This window comes from Ptychodera flava, chromosome 8, assembly GCF_041260155.1.
Source record: "Ptychodera flava strain L36383 chromosome 8, AS_Pfla_20210202, whole genome shotgun sequence".
Taxonomy (NCBI): domain Eukaryota; kingdom Metazoa; phylum Hemichordata; class Enteropneusta; family Ptychoderidae; genus Ptychodera; species Ptychodera flava.
This window is the reverse complement of record NC_091935.1, coordinates 22,688,804-22,710,481: the sequence shown is the minus strand read 5'-3', so window position 1 is coordinate 22,710,481 and position 21,678 is coordinate 22,688,804. Positions and strand designations below refer to the sequence as shown.

Genomic DNA, 21,678 nt, shown 5'->3' with positions numbered 1-21,678 from the left:
ATATATATATATATATATATATATATATATATATATATATATATACAAACGAAGCATGCAGTTCGACTTGTCCGATACAAAGTGCTCAATACAAAAGTAGAGCGAGATATGTATGGGTTGCTTGAGAATTGATTTTACAATTTCATCTCTACAACGTTGTTTCGTGAGTGGCGAGACTCACTCATCAGGAGACTAGACTGGAGTATATATATATATATATATATATATATATATATATATATATATATATATATATATATATATATATATATATATATATATATATATATATATATATATATATATATATATATATATATGGGTTGCTGGAGAATTGATTTTACAAGGGTTCGATTCCTGCATGGGTCACTTTTCATTCACCACTGTATTTCATATAGAAAATTAGTATGGTGAGTCATTTCAAATTTACCCTTCTCTGGCTTTGCATCATTCATAAGATTGATCCTCATTACCAATAACTGATTCCTAAGTTGGTGACTTGTGTGCGAGGCCCTGTAGAATCCCGCGGGTTCCTTAGGTTGAAAGGTTAGGTGATGAGTTTAGCCGTTTACTCACCATTCACGCACAACAGAATGAAAAGCCCCATCTAAGAGTCAGGACCGCCCACATTGGACCGACTGATCCATTAGCTCAGTTTGTAGAGCATCCGTAATGTCTACGGGGGGTGTGGGTTCGAGTCCCGCATGGGTCACTTTTCATTCACCACTATCATATAGCACTTCTTTAAAGCACCTATACCTTCAGGCACAGTGAAATGAGAGAAAATAGGGTTCTGAGCCGAGTCCTACTTGAGCTGCCCAACCCCTTATAATAAATGAAATATCCCTTACTTCGACCGAGAGTTGAATATAGGTCACAATCGTGCAAGATGGCGGTGAACGCGGACAACGTAGACATATCTGGAAAAGTAGCACTGGTCACTGGTGGTGCCAATGGTATTGGTAAAGCTATTGTAGAAATAATGCTATGCAAGGAAGCCAAGGTGAGTATTTATTTGATGAATAGAGGTCGCACTGCTCAATCAAAGTTCAAAATTTAGTCTTTGCAATTTAATTGCAGTGTCATGTGAGGTCTGCTTACTCCATGACCTTTTCAGTTGGGCTGGCTCCTGAACGAATTAAAAGCGTGATTAAAGAAGTCAATTACTGGCAAGTGAAGCCAAAGACGGTCTGGGTTCAAACTTACAGTTTATTTTTGCACAGGATCAAAACGCTGTCAGCATCTCATATCTATCTGTCTGTCCAAGCATGTCTGTCATTTTCTGTCAGTCGTTTTTGTTAGTCCCGACGGACACCGTCCGGGGGGACTTATAGGTTTGGTCATGTCCGTGCGTGCGTCCGTCTGTGCGTGCGTCCGTCCGTCCGTCCGTTCACGCAGATATCTCAGAGATGCCCAGGTCAATTTCTTTCAAACTTTGCACAAGGATAGTACCCTACCCCATACAGATGCACGTCGATTTGTTTCACAATGCGATCAAATTTGGCTGTGTTAGAGGACTTTTTAGTTTTCATGTCCATAGACTCCCATGTATAAGGCAGTCTCCATAGACTCCCATGTATAAGGCAGTCCATAGACTCCCATGTATAAGGCAGTCCATAGACTCCCATGTATAAGGCAGTCCATAGACTCCCATGTATAAGGCCAAGAAAAATAAAAATTTAGTTTCTCATCGTATTCATATTGCAAAAAGGATGCAGTGCAACAATTTTTAGTCCCCACGGATGAAGTCCAGTGAGCTTATAGATTGGGTCATGTCCGTCTGTTCGTCCATCCGTGAGTCCATCCGTTCATGCAGATATCTCGGATATTTTGACAAAATGTCACGTGACCTTGATGACCTTTGATCTCAAATATACATATTTGTCCATAACTCAGTAACCACAAGTGCTACACCCTTCATGTATGGTATGATCGCACAGCTTATGACGCCACATATTGTACCTCATTAATTATGTGCATATCTAATTTTGAGCGAGCCAATAGAGCTAGAGGTCTGATTTTTGGTATATAGGGATAACTTAGCACTACAATTATTTTGACAAAATGTCACATGACCTCGGTGACCTTTGACCTCAAATATACATATTTGTCCATAACTCAGTAAACACATGTGCTACATCCTTCATGTATGGTATGATGGGACAGCTTATGACGCCACATACTGTACCTCATCAATTATGCGCATATCTAATTTTGAGCGAGCCAATAGAGCTAGAGGTCTGATTTTTGGTATATAGGGATAACCTAGCAATACAATTATTTTGACAAAATGTCACATGACCTCAATGACCTTTGACCTCAAATATACATATTTGTCCATAACTCAGTAACCACAAGTGGTACACCCTTCATATAATAATATGGTATGATGGGAGACCTTATCATGCTTCATACTTTCCCTCATTAATTATGCGTATATCTAATTTTGAGCAAACCCATAGAGCTGGATGTCTGTCATACATATGCCCATAGATTTGTTCTGTGATACAATCCAATAAGGCCGCCATGCGGCCATTTTATTACGATTTTTTCATGTCCTGAACTACAGCTCATACATGTATCAAGCGAATTTATTCAAAAGTATTTTTATCACAGACCTAATGAAGAGGACTCTATCCTTTCTGAGGACCTGTAATCAAAGTACCCATTAACAAGTGGGGACTGTGTCATCAACGATGACTTGTTAATCATACGAAGGAGGTATGAACTTCGGGATATCTTCTCGGTAATGTTTTGATGTATCCATCCACTGCAGAGACAATACTGACACTGTAAAAGACCAGACGATTGCGAATAATTATTAAATCACTGGCTTCGAGAGGTCATTTGCTCTCGGGTCACCGGTGATAAACTATAACAGTTGACCTAAGCAAACAAGGGAGTACTTATATAGGCGAACGAGCATACAGTTTGGCGTTTCGTCAATAAGAGAGAGAGAGAGAGAGGGCAGGGAGGGAGGGAGGGAGGGAGAGATAGAGAGAAAGAGAGAGAGACTTAGCTTTGGTCTATATTTCAAAGTATCTAAATAGAAAACTTCATTTGATATAGTGTGATTTGGAGTGGATGGAACAGCGAATACAAGAGGCACTACCTAGAAATATACATGTACATCCGTTGATCAGGGGATTAAAGTAAAAATGTTCGATTTACATCGGGCACGCGCCCCTTTCGCGAATCAAAATGCTGTACACTATCCTGACACTTCAAGTATATACACGTCGTACTCCCTGCGCCATTCTTCAAACATCTCGATGTCTTAACAATTGAAGTAACAACATTTACATGTACAGCTGCAGCAAGAAGTACAAGAAAGTATTTTCTCTATATCTTGTTGGTTAGAGAAATGATACTACCTTTACATCATATTTTATATTTGAATTTGAATTGATAACAAACAATCGAAATGACGTCATACCGTTACAACAAGCCTAGTACTCAGACTACCTTTCCAGAACTTAGGCAAACTCTTACAGTGCACACAGATTGAAACCAATGACAATTTGTCAAACGGTATGACTGACACTACGTACAGTCAACATTTGCATTTTAGTGAGAAAATGTTGTCTTCACATAATGTAGCAGTACACTAACCGTCACCATAGCCCAGTACAGCTAATGTTCCTTATGTATATAGTAAGGAAGTAATAACGATACGGCGACTGCTAATAACATGGCTGTCATTCTGAATTCCAAACATAGTTAAATATTAGGTGATATGTGACCCTTGAGTTTTGATTTTGAAAGAGAATGGTTAAAAGTTTATTTTAGGAAAGTTTCAGCAAAAGTTTAAGTCTTTCAATTTCAAGGTGCGAGCTACCACTTATGGACATATTTGTCTCTCTCTAGGGAGTTGGCATCGTGGACATCGATCCGATCAACGGACAAGAGGTCACAGCCTCGCTTCAGAAGACTTTTGGGGATGACAGGATCGTTTTTGTGAAGTGTGACGTCACAAGTAACGAACAACTAAAATGTGAGTTTGAAGATATCAGTTGAATTACTCTCTTCTTTAGTTTGAAGTTACATATAGTTTTCAAATAGCTTCAGTATTATATTAGATTTTTCTTGATTTAAATATTTATTTTTTCCTTACAACAATGCCAACATTGAAACATAATACTAATCATTTTGATTTTTAAAGTAAATGTTGGAATGAAAATTGTGTCTCTTTTACCCCCTTCAGCTGCCTTCGAGGATATAAATAAGAAATTTGGAAGACTCGATATTGTATGCAACAATGCAGGTATCTGCAATGAATACGACCCAGTCAAGACGATTGCTACCAACCTGGTAAATATTTGCCACCCCAAACCCCACCCCTGATTTGTTTGAACGTAAGGCCCCATGGCTTGAGTACCAATTATTGGCAACACTACAGTCAACCACAAAAATTGTCGTTCTCTCTCCATATCTTGTTGGTTTTCTTTACTGTTCTGACGTTATGGTGGAACCCCACACAATTTACTATAAAATTCCTTAATTTGTAATCTTTAAGTTAGAATGCCATTTTAAAATGTTAACCAATAATCTACAATAGTGATAAGACAGACAAAACTCTTCAATCTGTAATGAACTGAGGAACACATCCCTAAAGAGGGCGTTTTTAGAGAATATTTTAACCGAATGATATAGTTAAAGAAGTTTTAGGAGAGGATATTAGGATTGTATAGAAAACAAAAACGTTGCAGATTTATTGAAGGGGGTGATCATATATAAATTTTCCTATAACCCAAACGGGATTCGAACCCCCACACACTCACGGCAACATCGCCTAGATGCTAGGCCTCACACAAAACCAGTCGGCCACTGCTTCCAACCCAAAAGAGTTGGTCACAGTAACCGACTTAGATGTTGCAATTCTGTGCGCGACCGAGCAACACGGTGTGCGTGGAGCAGACGACACACAGACACAGTACACACACAGACACAGTACACACACATATAGTAATCGGAAAAGCACGAAGCTTTTTTTTACTGAGCTATCAGACAGACTCGGGGACAAGTAAATATCCACCAGCAATACTGTCCACTCAGGTTAAAGAAATATAAATGTTCCTATAACCCAAACGGGATTCGAACCCCCACACACTCACGAAACATCGCCTAGCTGCTAGGCCTCACACAAAACCAGTCGGCCACTGCTTCCAACCCAAAAGAGTTGGTCACAGTAACCGACTTAGATGTTGCAATTCTGTGCGCGACCGAGCAACACGGTGTGCGTGGAGCAGACGACACACAGACACAGTACACACACAGATAGTAATCGGAAAAGCACGAAGCTTTTTACTGAGCTATCAGACAGACTCGGGGACAAGTAAATATCCACCAGCAGGACTGTCCACTCAGGTTAAAGAAATATAAATTTTCCTATAACCCAAACGGGATTCGAACCCCCACACACTCACGGCAACATCGCCTAGCTGCTAGGCCTCACACAAAACCAGTCGGCCACTGCTTCCAACCCAAAAGAGTTGGTCACAGTAACCGACTTAGATGTTGCAATTCTGTGCGCGACCGAGCAACACGGTGTGCGTGGAGCAGACGACACACAGACACAGTACACACACAGATAGTAATCGCAAAAGCACGAGGCTTTTTACTGAGCTATCAGACAGACTCGGGGACAAGTAAATATCCACCAGCAGGACTGTCCACTCAGGTTAAATCATAGCAACAGAAATGCAAGGCTGCATAAGGATGTTGAAACGGATCATAAAATATATATTAACAAGTCAACCCACATAACTGACCAGTGTTGATAAGATTGAATATTACATTCACATTGTGTGTGCTTGCAAGCTGAACATGTCTTTCCATATACCTTATTAATATTACCGATACGAATGCAATGTCCCATCTTATTGCTGTCAATAGCATTACCACATATGAACTGAAAATGCTCACGTGTTTCATTATATATTGATGTTATGTGTAAATTTGAATCTTTGCCACATGTTTGCAACTTCATTGAAATTATTATGATCAACATAATGAACAATAATCAACGCCGATTAATTCTAAAAGGTCATGAAGTATACAAATATGTAATTAGCTGAAATAAAAATATTAAAGTTATTTGACTGCTCTTATTGTATTACCACTTTATATAGCAACTATAATTACCGTTGGCCAAGTCCTTCAAGCCATATATGCCGAGCTGTGAAAGCTCATTAGATATGCAAATTATAAATTAGCTGACATGAAAATGTGAAATGACTTTCGATATTGTTTTAACCTAGTGCCTGTATAATCATCAATGTACACAGCATGTTTTGCCAACTTTGATCAAGTAAATCCCGGCATATATTCCTAATAAGCAAAGTTCATTAAATATGTAAATTAGGAATTGGCTAAAGTAAAAATGCTAAATCATTATCAATAATGTTGTATCATGGTATCTGCAATATGTGTAGCAAATTTTGTCAACTTTGGTCAAGTCAATTCAGATATACTGTATATCTCTAATAAGGAAAGCTCATTAAATATGCAAATTAGGAATTGGCTGAAGAGAAAATGCTTAATAACTTTCAGTATATTGTATTATAGTGTCTTAGTGTACATAGCAAGTTTCATCAATTTTGATCAAGTAAATTCAGATAAATATCCCTAATTATGAAAATTCATTTAATATTCAAATTAGGTTTTGGCTGAAGTAAAAGTGTCTTTGACTTTTAGTAATGTTATATCACAGTATCTTTGATGTATATAGCAAGTTTCAACAACTACAATCAAGTTAATTCAGATATATATCCCTAATTGGGAAAGTTCATTAAATATGCAAATTCGGAATTGGCTGAAGTAAAAATGCTTAATGACTTTAAAAAATGTTGTATCATAGTGGCTTCAATACATGTAGCAAGTTTCATCAACTTTGGTCCAGTCATTTCAAAGATATATCCCTAATTAACAAAGTTCATGAAATATGCAAATTAGGTATTGGCTGAAGTTAAAACGCTTAATGACTTTCAATAATGTTAAATCATAGTATCTTTAATATACATACCAAGTTTGGTTAATTTTGATCGAGTCAAATCAGACATATATCCCTAGTTAGGAAAGTTCATTAAATATGCAAATTAGCATTTACCTTTCATGTCACCCCTTTATGGTTTCCACTGCTGATATATCTTGGTGTGATCAACATTTGTAGCAAATCTCATCAAAATTGTGTGTAATCGTTTTAATGTATATCCGTTTTTTTTCTAAAATCCTTAATTATGCAAATGAGAAAAAAGTATGCAAGCCACACCCACCAAAAACTAATCAGTTCTTGCCATTTGCTAACTGGATATATGTACCAGATTTGATTCTGATCTGATAAGCCATTTTTGAGATATCGGACCAACAGACAGACAGACACACAGACGGACAGACACACAGACAGACAGACAGACAGACATCGCTGCGACATATGCTCACGTGTGTAAGCACGTGAACAAAAACTCAGGACAAGAATTTTTCTGTGAATAACGACGTTGCATTGTTTTACAAGGCTAATGCTCCGTATCTAAACATACTCACCGAAACTTTATATTGATCCAATGATATCAAAATGTTAAAACTTGAAATATTCAGCCATTGTCTCTCAACTGTTTAATCATGTGATCTTCTGGAGTTTAATTTCATTTAACATGTGGGAAAGATATTTTAATTACAAATATTAGAAAAGCTACAAACACATAAAATTTACCTTTCAGATCCCAGTGATCATTGGAACCTACCTGGCAGTGGAATTCATGGGAACACAAAATGGTGGAAATGGTGGTGTCGTCATAAATACAGGATCTGTTTCCGGTAAGAATATTTAATACCAAACCATCATGTATGTATTAAAATGTACACCATAGTTATAAATCGTTTATATTAAAGTGATATTGTCTGGAATGTTATAACCGAGGAGATGATGAGTAGAAGTAAAGCGTTAAATCTCGTTTGTTATAATTCATCGACAATTTATCTCTTTTTTTAACCATGTCACATAAGAAATTACATTTTTGACCTGTTTTGCTCTTTTCAGGTATTACTGCCCATAAAAACGTTCCCGTCTACTCTGCTTCAAAATATGGAGTTGTTGGATTCACAAGGGCTGTTGCAGTGTGTAACTTTTTAATGTCTTTATATCGCGTTTCCACATTCTTGTATGTTATTTTTAATTTGTTTATATTTCCTCCTATTCCCCATGATCACGAGATCTCCTTCCGTTCATAATTACTTGAAAAAGACAATAGGTGAAATACATTAGATAACGTTTTCATGTGAAAGCAGACGATGCAGAAAGCATAGGGGTCCATAAGTAAACGTATATTGCGAGTAAAAGAACCGTGACGAAAGCCCGCAAGGGACATGTTTGAAAGCAAAAAATAAAAAAATTATCTTGTGCTCACGAGATTTTTGCCTTCAAACATGTCCCTTATGGGCTTTCATAGAACCGTGACCAGAAGGCATCAAGCTTGTTTTTGGCCGTGAGAGGATCGTGTTAGTGTGGTGTAGGTTTGCTGTTTTGCTTTGAAAGCATATCTCGGAATAACAGTTTGCTTCAAAACTCGAAATCTCTCAAAAATGGTTGTTGATGAAAGTGTGTTTGATTAGCCTTCGTTGGCCAGTATTAGATGACCCATCTGTCAAAGCATGCCTTGATGCTTTACACAACGAATATGTTGTAGTTCCTGCAGACAAAGCTTCAAACAACATTATCTTTGTCTGTAGGAATTATTATAATCCAGTGTATAATAGATGAATTAAATCTTCATTCAGATAAGAGTAATACAACATATACTCTTTCCTCCCTCTCTGATGAAGATATATTTCAAACCATTCATCTATGCTCAGTGAATTTGGCATTCCTTTGAAAGAGAAGGACAAAACACTGCCTATGTTGTATTGGATACCTAAACTGCACAAGAACCCTTACAAACATCGGTTTATTGCAGGATCAAGCAAATGCACTACTAAACATCTGTCACAATTATTGACTATAATTTTAACAACCATCAAAAATGGTCTTTTTCGATATTGTGACATAAGTGTATGAAACGAGTGGGTTGAATCAAATGTGGATATTAAAAAATTCCAAGGAATTGTTGCTTGATTTAAAAGTCAAGAAAACAAGTACAGGTCAATCCGAACATTTGACCTTTCCACACTATACACCACAATTCCTCAATATAAACTTAAAACAAGGCTGTCATCTCTGTTAAACAAGCTTTCCTGCATAAAAATGGCAGTAGAAGGTACCATACATTATCATCAAACATGGGTCAGGTTATTTTAGTAACAACATGGATGCCCAGCACAAATACACAGATGAAGAAATTATTAACGTGCTTAATTTCTTAATCGACAACATATTTGTTAAGTTTGGTGGTATGACCTTTCAACAATCTATCGGCATACCAATGGGTACAAATTGTGCACCACTTCTTGCTGACTTATTTCTCTATTCATATGAAGCAGAGTTCCTACAATCTCTCTACAAAGCAGGAACTAAAACACTTGCAAGGCGTTTTTAACAACACGCACAGATATATTGATGACCTGATTAGTCTAAACAATCCAGACATATCAAATTACTTACATCATATATACCCTGATGAGTTGGAAATCAAAGAAACAACGGGGAGTAAGAAATCAGCTTCATATCTTGATCTGTTCCTGCAAGTGGGTACTAATGGGCTACACAACAAGCTGTATGACAAAAGGGATGATTTTGATTTTGAAATCATAAATTGTCCCCACTTATCAAGTAATAGTCAATCTGCACCTGCTTATGATGTGTATGTGTCTAAGCTTCTCAGATATTGTAGAGCTTGTGATTCCTACGCTGATTTTCAAATGAGACAGCTTATTGGTATCAAAACTAGTGAGACATGGATATACATCCAAAAGACTCGTGAAGACTTTCAAAAAGTTCTACGGTCGATATTATGACATTGTGGCCAAATATGACACCTCGGTCACTCAAATGATTACCGACAGCATTCCCGGCTTTGACTTATAACAGTGATTCATATACTGTATCACTTCATACAATATTAGACAATTTTGGGACCAATCCTGACGGGTGTAGCATGCTAGCAGGGTACGCTTACCCATTCCGGACACCTGGTACCACCACTAACTATCAGTGGTTCAGGATGGTCCTACTTAAATTTGTAAATCTCAAATGTCCCATGGACCTGGTAATGTATTACCTTGAATGAAAATAATTATTGGACCAGTTTAATGTCATTTTTGTTACATTTATGGGTGATATTACATTTATGGGTGCATTTTATTACAATTATGGTTGATGTTACATTTATGGAGATTATTACATTTATGGAGGTTACAGGGCCCCTTAAAATCAGGGTACCCATGTTTGAAATCCAAAATGGCCGCATTTACTTTGTAAATGATATGGGAAAAATAGAATGTCCGATTTTCACGAAGATAAGACTATGGGAATTCTGTTCACTCCAGGATCTTTAAAATGAGTTTAAACAAACGTTAGGTCAGAAAAGTATTTTAAAAATTTGAGAATATACCAATCCCTGGAGCACAATCTACCTTAATGACTTGGAAGAAACTAATTGATTTTTCCGTTGTTCTGAAGACTCTCATTTGGGTGATACGAAACTCAAGATTTCGAGTTTACGTTTGTCAACTTCTAGATTACACTTGTAAGCGAAATTTAAATTGAGTCAGCATATCAGCCACTCAAAAAATTTGGCAAGTGTTGCATCTATTTTAGAGTCACGGCTTCTCAAACACGTTTGTTCTGTAGCTCTATACAGCTAACCATGTAAACGTTGCATGAAATGTTCTATGACATGAATAGCAGAGTTGTGTTTAATGGCAGATGTTCAAGTCTTAGAGTATACTTAACTATCTCAATCTTCTTTAAACCTGGAACGAATTCGATGATCTGCGATAAATATTGCATAGATGTTTGCGACGGAGGGAAAATGTTATTTTCGGTTCGCTGTTAGCATGGAAACGGTGACAAAGCCGAACAATACTAATTTTTTTTGTTGTAATTTTTTTATAACATTTACATCGGTTTACAGAAGGAGCCAAATGTAGAGGAAAATGGCGTACGGGTATCGGCTGTATGTCCAGAGTTGGTTGACACTGGAATGATCGCAAATTTGAAACATACTACTAAATATACAACAGAAGAAAAGCTTAGGGGGAAAAGCTTTCTCCGGTGAGTTCTTGATGTCATTGTCTATCCGCAGAAACGCAGAAATTGTCAATTTATCAACAGAGCTATGACCATAAACGTTTGACCGTCCGTATTCCCTGGCCTGGCTGTTTCAAAGGAAAACATTAAAAGGACTTTTTGAACATGAAACTGTCATAGTATTTGAACAAAGAAGGATAAGCTGTGCGATGGGAAAAGAAATATCAGCAGTTGTTGAAATGCCTTGAAATGATTTTCCTCCAAGTTTGGTGGTGAGTGTCAACCCCGTGCTTGTGATGTAAACGTAGGGGGAGTCAGCATTCATGCATCAACCGAAGTTCGGGATCTTGGTGTTATATTAGATTCATCTGCAACTATGTCAGCCCATGTGGCAAGTTTATGTAAATCAGCTTCATTCGCCTTATGGAAAATTGGTAAGATTCGCAACCTACTTGACCAGAGTTCTACGGAAAAATTGGTACATGCTTTTATTACGTCCAGACTCGACTACTGTAATAGTCTACTTTTTGGTCTTCCAAAGTATCAGATTAAGAAATTACAACTTATTCAAAACTCAGCAGCACGTCTTGTTTCAAAAGCTAAGAAATCAATTCATATACAACCAGTATTGCATTACCTGCATTGGCTTCCAGTTCACAAGCGCATAGAGTACAAGCTTTTATGTTTAACATACAAGATTCTGCATGATACGGCCCCATTATACTTGAAAGAACTTTTAAGTGTCCGTGCTCCGGGTCGAACCCTTCGGTCAACCACGAATGATTCATTCAGTTTGTATCAACCAGTATGTAATACAAAGTTTTACGGTGATAGAGCTTTTGCCATCTGTGCACCACGGCTGTGGAATAGGCTTCCATTAAATCTTCGTAGTTCGACAAGTTTTAATGTTTTTAAGTCTGGACTTAAAACACATTTATTTTTAGAAAGTTTTTAATGCTATTTTTAGAGTTTTGTTAGATTGTAGCAACATTTTATCAACTCACTGTACTGTACAGTGCCTTGAGATGTCTTTTTACATGGAAGGCGTTTTTTAAGAAATAAATATTATTATTATTATTATTATTATTATTCTAGCTGTCACAGGGAGCTAATTTTGTGATCTAGACACTTTACTTTTTACTTTTAAATAACACTTGTTAACCTTCGACCAGTATCGACAGCATGGTTTAACTTCTTTACACACTTTAAATTCACCCTGTAGCATATTTTTCTCATGGAGGTATTCTGCGTACTGCCGCGATGTTTTATTGTATTTCAACCAGTCGTATTATTGAGCTGTGATTTCCATTTTTGTTTATTTATGGCGTGGGTTTGAAACAAAGGAATTGTACCATGCCACACACGGGCAAGAGATAATTTGTATCTTTTCTAATGTCAGACAGACTGGTAGAAATGCAAAGTATCATCTTACTGTCGTATTTATGGCGTCGGTATCCGACATAGTCATGATGCTGTATAAATGGACACACCAACTCAGGCAAAGACACTTTAGCTGACACATTTCACTATACATGGAAGTCTAAGACAATTTATTACGATCCTAAACCAACCAAATCTATGCTGTCATAAGTGTTTGACAATACATACAAATATACTTGAATAGGATAGGGTTTTTGAAAGTGCAGATGTGAAAAACAAATATGATATTGGAATTTCACCCAAAAACATCAAGCCACTTTTCATGGTAGTCAAGGGGTAAATTATTAAACATTTTCCGATTACAAAACTTGCAACATCTGTTCATTTATAGGTCAGTGTCATTCAAAAGTGACTTATATACTGTAATAAGTTTATTGACAAACAATAATAGTGCTCTCTGTACAATAGCAAGCCAAGCTATACATGAAGGTAAAAAACACAGCTATCATCCTTTTTGATTCTGAATAGCTGTATTACTGCAAGAAGTTGATAGAATCATTTACTGTGAAATGTAATTTTTGTTCATTGAATTAATGAAAAAACCTTGCATAAAAGTGATTATTCGTACAGGTTTAAAGTGTTGGCGGAAAGTTTAGAGGTCAAATGTGAAAGTGTATGTCAATTAAGATATTACTGATATGGCTGTGACACGCAGAGGCCGGGGTCACTGTGTTTTGCGCAGCAAAAATTGGGAAGGGTCACTTGTTTTCTTGCAAACGCTTTTGAAGGGTCACTATTTTTAACTATTTATTTGACATTTTTCTTTAAAATCACTTTCATAAAGCAAGTTGGAGTGTGTAAAATACATAATATGTGATTTGTACTGTCCTTAATTCAGACCGTCCTACATCGCCGAAGTAGTCGTGAAACTAATCGAAGAGGCAAGGTATAACGGCTGCGCATGCGTGGTGTCCGAGCACAGTAAGATGACTGTTGTAGAAGAGCCAGACATACCTTACGGCAGGAAGCTGAAATTGTCTCCTTAATACAGCCATGATTGAGGCAGCTTGCAATATTTATTGTCAATTGTAATTTCTGTAACAATGTTTTTGATGTATCGATTCCCAATGTCTCAAGTAAAATAATAAAATCAACTGCACATAATTTTTACTTAAAATCAGTGAGTGCAATCAACGTTACCCCGAGCCTCCCTTAAGGCAAAAATTACAAATTTTACGAAATTTAAATGCTTATAAGATTTTTGTATAACAGTATCAAGTATGAATAGACTCAGACATAATCTCAAAAAAACTTTGAGTACATCTTTGTGAAAGGAACGTCTTATTACTTGTCACCGCTGGGTAGTTTATGGCCGAGACTCTGATCATTGATAACGATAATGATTTATTGCTTTTCATGGCCTCCAGCCTATATGCAAAAAATAAAGCACATTAATTAATTGGAGATTACACAACACCTATTCAGAAGCGATAAGTGACGATCTCAGCTCCATAGCCTTGAAAACATATTTACAAAGATTGGTTAGTTGGTCTGCGTCTGACACCGACATTAATATTTGAAATTTGCCAAGGTTGGGCTAAATAAATACGAAAATGGTGAAACACATTCCCAGCGAGAAAATGAAATTCATCCTCGACTGCTACTCATTTAGAAACTAGACGTTAATTAGCAGAGGGAGGGCCAGGGGGATTTTGGGGAGGGTCACAAATTTTTGAACCTGTTTGGGGGAGGGTCACAATTTTTTGAGCTCCTCTGAGGGAGAAGATCACAAATTTTTGGGCATGTTGTTAGTGCACTAAAAGTGGAAAACAAATTGTTTGTAAAGATAATATGCTCACATGACATCACTCGCAAACTGCCTCTTACTTTCTATCGAATGCTCATTCCCAACTCTCTGTGTATCTCTTCCCCACCATTATCTTAAACAGGATTGTCTCTCTTGTCGCTATTATTATCGCCATTAAGTTCATAGCTAATCCACTATTGTTCCTCAGCTAACCCACCATATTAAAGGGAGTGACTCGTGGCATTCTGGCTGCACATTATACATGTAGTGTGTTTTGTTAATAAACACTGGGCAGTGTTTTTGCTAAGGTTGGGGAACATTGGGAACCCTGGTAAAATTTCTGTTGTCCGCTAGTATGACTGCACTGATATTCCAAGGGTACCCTTGGTAAAATGACTAGGGAACTCCGGTAACATTTACCTAGTTACCGCCCTTAACACAAACACTGCTGGATATTACCACAATATCTTACATTGTTCGACTGATGTAGTCAATCTTCAACCTAACTATTTGAAAATATTATTTCTCATTCCACTTCTTGTTGATCAACAAACGTTCTCTCTCTTGCATAAGCCACTTCACTTTAAAGTTTAAGGCCAAGCTCCACCCTACATCAGTCACTTTTTAGGTTCATGTACTATTGTTTGAAAGTAAGAGCAAGCTTTGGTGTTATAATCAATAATTTTGATTCCAGAAAAGCGATTTTAGTATACTTAAATATTTGGTACAGTCATCTGATTGGTATGGCTACTTGTGGCATTTTTCAAGTTTGTATTGGCTTTACTACGTGGGTACTATCTTTGGAATGGATAATGTTAATATGTGTTGTGATGGTAGGATATATGACATTTGTTGAAATTTAATGTGGGTAATTTATACAGTGAATAAACAAAAGTATTGAAAAAATGTTTAAAGTCTTACAAATCATTGTCTTTTTTGGTATAATCTGTGCATAAACTAGACAAATAAAATCTTTAGGTCAATACATGCATCTTATATCATAATTTCACGACACAAACTTTAAAAAAATATGCCACATCGATTCCAAAGACAATATCCAATCTGAAAAACCAAGTAAAATTGAAAATTCTTTAATTTGCCATGTTGATCATATATTCACATATTGAACTTGATTAAATATGGTGAAATCCCTTTTCTGAGAATCTTGATGCAGCATTATGTACTAAAAAGCAATATACCCTACCCAATATCATTTCAGAATATGAAGACTTGATTGAGATTATAGTGTTTGCCACTTCTGTGTCAAATCAGGATCAGTCTATCCCCTATTATCTAGGCTGCTTTCTGTGTTCAAAATGCAAAGAAACAAGGCACCAAAAATTTCCCCTCTGCAAATTTACAAAGTACTGTCAATGTTAAAACACCATAATTTCACACTATAGCATTAAATCTATGACCGTACTTGAATTGTTTGCTTAAATTATTGCTTGAATAGGCAACCTTTCCCAAAAAACAAGGCGACATGATCAAAACTTCTCATTGTCTACTGGAACACATAGTACATTTTGTTAAACTGGATTTGCTATGAGTGCAATGAGCTCATGTATAGGTATTTCCAGTTCTCTTACTACACAGGCCTATTGGGAATATTTTAAAATCCAGTGAATAATGGGGTCATGCACACACATGTAGTTCTATATCTGTACCAGGAACATATTTTGAACATACTTTCCCATATTTCCTCCCGATGTAGAGATTGAACTGCTCATTACATTGTACATGACCAATGTTGTGGAGATTAGTGTCACATTGTGTTTCCAGTATTCCCTCAATTGTCAATGCGATACATTCCAAAATTCTGAATTTCACTGATATTTTGATAAATGTTAAATTATAATTCCTAAGAAAAAAATGGCAGGCACATGTGCATTAATATAAAAGAAAACATTTGAAGAGCATTATTTATTACAATCACTCTTAATGGAGTATAAGTGTGCTCTAGTCCATTATGAGCCAATTTGGGCATTTATTATTATTGGAATTATTGGACAGCCTGTTGAATCATAAAATTCCACATGTGCAGTTTAAAGCCAAAGTGAAAGGGTACATATTTACTGCCTACTTTACATGATATATGCCATTGACTAGGTGTAGCAGTCTAAGCCCTACGAGAATGGTAAGAGTAATCAGCTATTGGCTGCTTTGATTGCCTCCAACAATGGCATACTCGTCACACATAGGTGCAGCCACAGTCGCTACGCGAAGGCCTATATGCACCCAGTAGAGAGAGCTCTTCCGGGTAAGTAGCCTTCGCATAACGACAGTGGTACACATATCCTCCTAGCGTACGGCAACATTGCCGTTGTACCTCAATTTTTGGACTGGTGTTTAGGTAGGACATCAACTTGATCAAACCTTAACACTTAAAGCTAAAAACTAGAAGCTAAAACTCGAAAAAAGCAAAACCTTCAGCTTCAGAACTGCAGCTACATAAACCAAGGAGTGATACCATGGAACTACCAAAAGAGTGTGGTAGCTCCATGGTGATGCTGATACGCTCCTGCTTGGGAAAACAACACCTAGACTTGTGCATTGCAATATCAACATCCTTCTGATCCTAATTTCATAAACCAATAAGTCAATCATTTAAACATACAGACCTTTATTTCATGGAATTGATACGCTAAAATGTACAGTGTACGTCCAGAGAACTTAATGGTGAAAGTTGAATGCGTGGAAGTTATTTGAATATTTTTAGAATGATGTTCATAGTCACACTTGGAAGTAGTGACAATTTAGTCCAGTTGTAAGTGAAACATATTTATGAAAATCATCATTAAATTAAGTACTTTCAATACTTAGATCTCGATCAATTTCGACAGTCAATTTGACTAATATGACGAATATGACGAAAAAGTTCCTGTCATTTTCCAGTCGAATACAATGTACGTACCAAGCTTGCAGGTCAAGTCCGGAGGGTCAAGTATGATATAAAAAGGCCCAGAAGAACGTTTTAAATAGCTTTGAAACAAGCGGACTGCCGATCTTGTTTAGCAGTCATCTAGTACCAAGACTTTAACTTTTCTCACATGATGCTATGCTTGGTGTCTACCTCCGTGGTGTACAACATACATGATTCGGCACTCAGCAGAGGACTGCAGTTTATTGGAAATATGTGTGAGTTCACATGGTGATGTAATCTTACATCCTGTTCAGAAATGACTAATATTATGATACTTTGGACAAAGCTATTTTTATCTAAATTTTACAGTACTATCTTGTCAATGCACCAATTATAAAAATATTCATTGCCACCATTTTAACACTTCAACAGTGCAATGGTCATGCAGCTTGACACTTGATTTAAAATAATCTGTACTACACATGTAAAAAGTTCAAGGGACAAAGTTGGTCATTTTTGACATTATTTTGCCATTTAAAGTTCTTTAGATAGATCCTTCTCACTAAAACATGCTCACTTTCTGGTTATTGCAATTGCAATTCAATTCTCACCCTTTTAAAAGACACACTAACATGTGAAATTTACTATAATGTTACAACTTTTGGTACATACCTTAAATTAAATTATTAAGTGATCACATGTTATATCCATGCATGCATGCACATGAGTTGAGTTGTGACAACAAGAGATTGCAATTGAGCCCATGTCAGTGAGCAACATTTTCAACAGAAATTAAAATGACCAAAATTTGTCAAAAATGAGTGACTTTGTCCCTTTAATGGCCAATGAAAATGGCTAAAAATTCCATGTTTGCTGTTTTGTTATTTTTGCCTGTCAGTCACTGTAATTTGAAACAACAGCCACCAACACCTTGTCCATACAGTATAGACAAAGTGCTGTTGGTTTTGTTGTTGTTTACTTTGCAGCTCAGAGTTGTATAAATTCATAAGATTTCAGAAGTTTACCCGGAAAAATGGTTTCATTTTTACTATACAAAATTTATTAATGGTAAAATTAATTCAGATGTATGATTGAACAAGGATATGAGACCCAACACTATACAGTACTCTAAATGTGTCTTCAGACTTGCTGTCACAACTCTGACCCGGCAATTGTCTGAGTTTGCTGAAACAAACGTGCGTGTACCACAAGTTTGTTAAAAGGACTGCAAAAGACCTGGGGAGGAAGTTAAACAAATTATATGCAGTAAAAGAGGACAGAACTGAATCTTATTTTCAGAATTTTTCAGTATTTGTTGCTGTATTTTAGCATGATATGCTCAGCATTGATTCAGTTTGTCAGCATAGCCTGATGACACTTGATGGGCAGTGGTGTCATTTTTTGTGTCCAGTGAAGTCTTAAAACTCCTTTTTGTGGTTTGTTCCACATTTACTAGTGTGCTGACAAAATGGAAAATTGAGCATTTCATCAAACTTGAGCAGAAAATCAAACAATGAATTAATTTAATCATAGAATTTATCCTATGGTGTTCCCCGGAACAATCCATCCATACCACACCGGAAACAAGAATACCAGTACTCCTTTATCTGGTGATTGGTTTACTAAGTTTAAACAGTGTAAGAGTTAAACAGTATATTAAACTTTTATCATAACAATTGAAATGCATATTGTGTAGGCAGAGAAATCAGGGGTGTCCCTTTTATTAAAGTACTGAAAAATCTTTAGCAGAGAATTATCCAGATTTTTTGTGTAAAAAATTAGTTTTACCCATACTGGTCAAACGTGACTGACACCGAGTCATTGAAAGTATTCTTGGGTATGGCTGACATCCATATCTAGACTTGTTCTTGTCACAAGCAGAAGCAGATAAAAAATTTGCAAGCATCCTTTGCTGGTTTCCATCTATTTTGCCCTGTGTTGTAAATCCCCACCTCAATTTTTGAACGTCGAAGATTCGATCAATTTGTAATATTCTATTTTTTGAAACTGGGGAGGGTCACAGATTTTTCAGCCTTGCTTTGGGGGAGGGTCATACATTTTTGGACTAAATTTTGGGGGAGGGTCGTGATTTTTTGGCCACTCTCTTGAGAAATTCCCCCGCCCCCCCGCTAATTTACGTCCAGTCCCTTACATAATTTACACACTGTAAGATGTGAATCGATCCAATCACGTCGTCCGTGCTCGATTTGTAGGCGAGACGATTAGCGTCAAAAGCTTGGGTAAATTTGCAATAACAATTAAAGACGTGTACTTTTCTGGTTCAAGCAGGCTTTTGAACATCCTGTAATCACGTAATTGCTTTGGTTGGTATTTGCACGCAGGTGATTGCACGTACAAATTGCAGCTTCGCAAGGTTAAGTGGATACACTTACTTACATGGGCCCAACATTTCTCTAAGTTGTCGTAGTGGTTTAGTTTCTGGATAGGCTTTATCTCGGGAAATATGGGTGTCAGTCTTGACCCATGCAGAGTCAAAGTTGGAAACTTTGCTGGCGGAGATCCAACACGCAATGCAAAGCGGACAAAGATGGCCACCCTGTTCATTCCTTTGGTGAACACACAGATGTCGCTGGCTGTAAACTCTGTTTCGCAGTCTGCTGGTACTCAGTGGCAACGTTGAAAAGGAGCCAGGGCCACAAAATTGCGTTCAAGTGGTACATTAGTTGATTCATTCATTCAACGATGCATATATTCATTTCATAAAACAAACCGCATTATTCATTTTAAGGTGGTCGCAGCCGATGAGCTAACTTGAGATACTAGTTCAATATTCCACCTAAAGAGAAACGAAAGGAGCGGACTATGACAGAACCCCATGGCGAGAGAGTGCAAGCGCGCCGTACCAGCGGTATTTGCACGAGTGTTTGCGGGGGATCCGGCGGTCGTGCTTTCACGAGCGCAGCGAGTGAAAGGACAGCCGGATTCAACGCAAACACGAGTGCAAATACCCCAGGTACGGCAAGCTTGCTCGCTCGCCATGGGGTTCTGTTATTATTACATATGTTTCCCCCTGTTTATTTTATCGAGAAAACAAAGGAACTAAAAACACAAGCGAACACATTTTAAATAGTTTACGCGACACACATTGAAAGACAAGGATCACGCGCTGTTCTATTCATTTGCATGCAGGTATGGAATAATGTTTTTGGTATTTGCACTGCAGTGCAAATACCGGTAGTACGCGCGCGCTTCGGCGCAAGTAAACTGTGGTACATATGTAATAATATCCTTAACTGTCGTCTTTCGGTCTTATATCGACAAATAATTAATTTATTTAGGGGATGAACAACAGCTACTTATAATAAGAATTACTATATTTGTGTGACAAGCCACTTTGGGGACTAGTCTTGCCCCATATGAGGCTGTAGTATTTGAATAACAAAGGAGGTTGAAACACATCTATTTCAAGATCCGAGGTGCAAAGTTGCATGCAAATAAGAACGAATGTTGCGAAGTGTAGCGAAACTAAATTAACACAGCAATTGAAACCTGAACGTTTTTGAAGTGTTGCTTTGTATTGAATAAAGCATTTTGTCAAATTTGTACATTCAGTTTCTTTGACGTATTGTCAAAATAAAGCCAAGTATGGCGTACTTGATTGCTTGCCATGGAAGTGAAACGACGAGACACTCGCAATGATTTAAAGCAATGATGTAACCTAAACGTAGGCCTGTCTTTATATTCCTACCTTACAGGTAGATTGGGTGAAGGTGCCAGTGCTTGGCATCAGCCAAGTCAAAACCAAACCCTAAAGATACTCGTCGAAAACTTGAACTGTGATGCTACTCAACAGCAGATGAGGAAACCTCATTTAGGGACCGTTCAGTTTTTACGGCCGGGGGGGCGGCAAAATCCAGGGGGGGGGGGGTCATCGTAATTTTGGAATCCACAAAGGGGGGGTCATCGCTTTTTCACTGGTAGGAAAGGGGGGGTCACCACATTTTCAAAAACACAATACCAACAATAAAGTTCACTTTATGCCATGGCCATGATCGACCCTCTTTACGGCTGGCCACCTTCGGCGGCCCTCTACAATAAATATACATTATGTATTACCCATGACCCTCTTAACGGGCAGACACCTTTGGCGGCCCACTCCAATTAGGTTTACTTCATGCAATGGCCATGATCCGACCCTCTTTACCGGCGGGCCACCTGCGGCGGCCCAATACAATTAATTGACTTTATGTAATACCCCACGGCAATCTTACTCTAAAATTCCCAATTGAAGCCGCGGCTTGTATTAGAAACATTTTTGATGGACCCTGGGATCACGCACTGAATAATGGTAATGGCCATGCGCCTTCAGTGGCCCTGTCCAGAAAAGTCTACTTTATGCAATAGCCATGATCGACCCTCTTTACCAGCGGGCCACCTTTGGTGGCCCACTAGAATAGTGTTGACTTTACGTAATGGCCCATGACC

The 21,678-nt window shown here is 37.5% G+C and overlaps 1 protein-coding gene across 1 annotated transcript; it reads left to right on the top strand.

The window, feature by feature from the left end:
- Window positions 1-875: 875 nt before the first annotated feature.
- Window positions 876-15,269, top strand: LOC139138799 (15-hydroxyprostaglandin dehydrogenase [NAD(+)]-like). The gene is made up of 7 exons (XM_070707335.1): window positions 876-1,003; window positions 3,868-3,994; window positions 4,205-4,311; window positions 7,719-7,815; window positions 8,039-8,115; window positions 11,067-11,206; window positions 13,461-15,269. Exons 1-7 carry the CDS (start codon window positions 890-892, stop codon window positions 13,606-13,608), a joined length of 810 nt encoding a protein of 269 aa, XP_070563436.1. The 5' UTR covers window positions 876-889; the 3' UTR covers window positions 13,609-15,269.
- The last annotated feature ends 6,409 nt before the right edge of the window (window positions 15,270-21,678 follow it).